The sequence below is a fragment of the Gracilinanus agilis genome, chromosome 3 (assembly GCF_016433145.1).
Source record: "Gracilinanus agilis isolate LMUSP501 chromosome 3, AgileGrace, whole genome shotgun sequence".
Taxonomy (NCBI): domain Eukaryota; kingdom Metazoa; phylum Chordata; class Mammalia; order Didelphimorphia; family Didelphidae; genus Gracilinanus; species Gracilinanus agilis.
The window spans coordinates 3,644,393-3,647,169 of NC_058132.1; the positions used below are offsets into that span (position 1 = coordinate 3,644,393).

Here is a 2,777-nt window from a genome sequence, read left to right on the forward strand (position 1 = left end):
CTTTCCTGAAGAAATAGGACTTGTTCAATCACCTGAGAAACCTCTGGAAATGCCCACATATCAAGGTAACCTAGAGGGAATGGACTTTGGCTGGAGTTTAGACTTCATTAGACATCCAAAAAGTAAACGTGTAAAGATGGTTTCTGTGAGTGATAAAGGTGGGAGACCTTTCAGTCAGAACTCTGAGCTTGGTTCACATCGAATAATCCACTCTGGAGAAAAACCTTATGACTATAAAAATTGTGGAAAGACATTTACAATGAGGGGCGATCTTACTGCACATCAGAGAATCCCCACTGGAAAGAAACCTTATGAATGTAAACAATGTGGAAAGGCTTTTACATGGAAGATCTCTCTTGTTGGACATCAGAGAATCCACACTGGAGAGAAACCTTATGTATGTAAAAAGTGTAGAAAGACTTTCACATGGAAGGTCTCTCTTGCTGCACATCAGAGAATCCACACTAGAGAGAAACCTTATGAATGTAAACAGTGTGGAAAAGCTTTTACATGGAAGGTTTCTCTTGCTGTGCATCAGGGAATCCACACTGGAGAGAAACCTTATGAATGTAAACAATGCGGAAAGGCTTTCACAATTAGGAACAGTCTTGCCAGACATCAGGCAATCCACACTGGACAGAAACCTTATGAATGTAAACAATGTGGAAAGGCTTTTACAAGGAAAGTCTCTCTTTCTGCACATCAGACAATCCACACTGGAGAGAAACCTTATGAATGTAAACAATGTGGAAAGGCTTTCACAATTAGGAACAGTCTTACCAGACATCAGACAACCCACACTGGAGAGAAACCTCATGAATGTAAACAATGTGGAAAGGCTTTTACAAGTAGGAACAGTCTTGGCAGACATCAGACAATCCACACTGGAGAGAAACCTTATGAATGTAAACATTGTGGAAAGGCATTTACATGGAAGGGCTCTCTTGCTGCCCATCAGAGAATCCATTCTGGAGAGAAACCTTATGAATGTAAACAGTGTGGAAAGGCTTTTACATGGAAGGTCTCTCTTGCTGCACATCAGATAATCCACACTGGAGAGAAAGCTTATGAATGTAAACAATGTGGAAAGCCTTTCACAAATAGAAACAGTCTTGCCAGACATCAGACAATCCACTATAAAGAGAAGCCTTATGAATGTAAACGTTGTGGAAAGACTTTTACGCAGAGAGGCTCTCTTGCTGCACATCAGAGAATTCACTCTGGAGAGAAGCCTTTTGAATGTAAACAGTGTGGAAAGACTTTCACACAGAGGGGCCATCTTGCTAGACATCAGAGAATCCACACGGGAGAGAAACCTTATGAATGTAAACAATGTGAAAAGGCTTTCACAGAGAAGCGCTCTCTTGCTGCACATCAGAGTGTCCACACTGGAGAGAAACTTTATGAATGTAAACAATGTGGAAAGGCTTTTACATGGAAGGACTCTCTTGCAGCACATCAGAGAATCCACACTGGAGAGAAACATTATGAATGTAAGCAGTGTGGAAAGTCTTTTACATGGAAGGTCTCTCTAGCAGCACATCAGAGAATCCACTCTGGAGAGAAACCTTATGAATGTAAACAGTGTGGAAAGTCTTTTACAGATAGAAGCCATCTTGCCAGACATCAGACAATCCACACTGGAGAGAAAACTTATGAATGTAAACAGTGTGGAAAGGCTTTCACACAGAAGGGCAATCTTGCCAGACATCAGAGAATCCACACTGAAGAAAAACCTTATGAATGAAAACTGTGGAAAGGCTTTCACACAGAGGGACTCTCTTGCTTAGCATAAGAAAATCCATATTAGAGAGAAACCTTTTTGTATGGAGTGAAAAATTAGTGTTATACTCAAAGTGATAGAATATCTAAGTTAGTAAAGCTGATGTCCCTGTGCCTCCCTCCTTATGCCTCTCCCCAATTAAGCTCCCTTCTAGAAAAGGTTACCCCACCCTCTACCCTTCTTCTTGCATGACAAAAGCTTTACAGCCTGTAAATGTTTGGGCTGTTCTTAGAGCCTAAAGTATCCTTTTTTTGTCCAAGAAATCCTTCCCATTGAATCAATGACTTCCCCCAGATAGTCAAGTCCAATGGTTGGAACCTCAGCCCCCCCCAGATAATCCAGTCCTCCAGAACACACATTTTTGTATCTGTCTCCAACTTCCTGATCATTTCTATAAAATGTTAATTTGCTTCAATATATCCACTGTAAAGCTATTCTTTGTTTCCACTCTAAAGTTATTCAACTTCGTATTTCTGTCCTTTATTTCTGGATTTCAACCATTTAAAAATATTATAATCCCTTCAGAGAGGCTTAATTTTATCAGCGTTATTCTATAAATAAGGGATTTGCTGTGAATTTGGGGGGTATTTGTCTCAGAACAATGGCTTGAGACAGTGCTCCACATTTTCTTTCTATCTCAATAAAACATTGCATCTAAAGTGATGGTTTCTCTGGTCTATTTTTAATAGTGGTTAAAGGAAAAGTTTGAAGTTTTCAAGATCCCCTCAATTTCCCCTTCACACATGAATGTAAACAATGTGGAAAGAGTTTTACATAGAGGTTCTCTCTTGCTGCATATCAGAGCATCCACACTGGGAGATTAAGTTTTATGAATGTTATTAATTTGGCTAGGCTTTCACATAAAGCTCCACAAAAGTTTTGTGTCAGAAAGTCTGTGCTGGAGACAAACCTCATGAGTGAGGCTGATCTTATAGTTGACACTCTTAGCTTAATTGACATAAGAGGATCCACACTACAGAGAAACTTTAGGAAC

General features: G+C 39.9%; 1 protein-coding gene across 1 annotated transcript; it reads left to right on the top strand.

The window, feature by feature from the left end:
- Positions 1-259: 259 nt before the first annotated feature.
- Positions 260-1,714, top strand: LOC123239367 (zinc finger protein 420-like; the record flags this gene model as incomplete). Its single annotated transcript, XM_044666641.1, has 2 exons — positions 260-1,021; positions 1,442-1,714. Coding segments are annotated over exons 1-2 (1,035 nt in total), but the record flags the coding sequence as incomplete, so codon positions are not given.
- Positions 1,715-2,777: the final 1,063 nt, after the last annotated feature.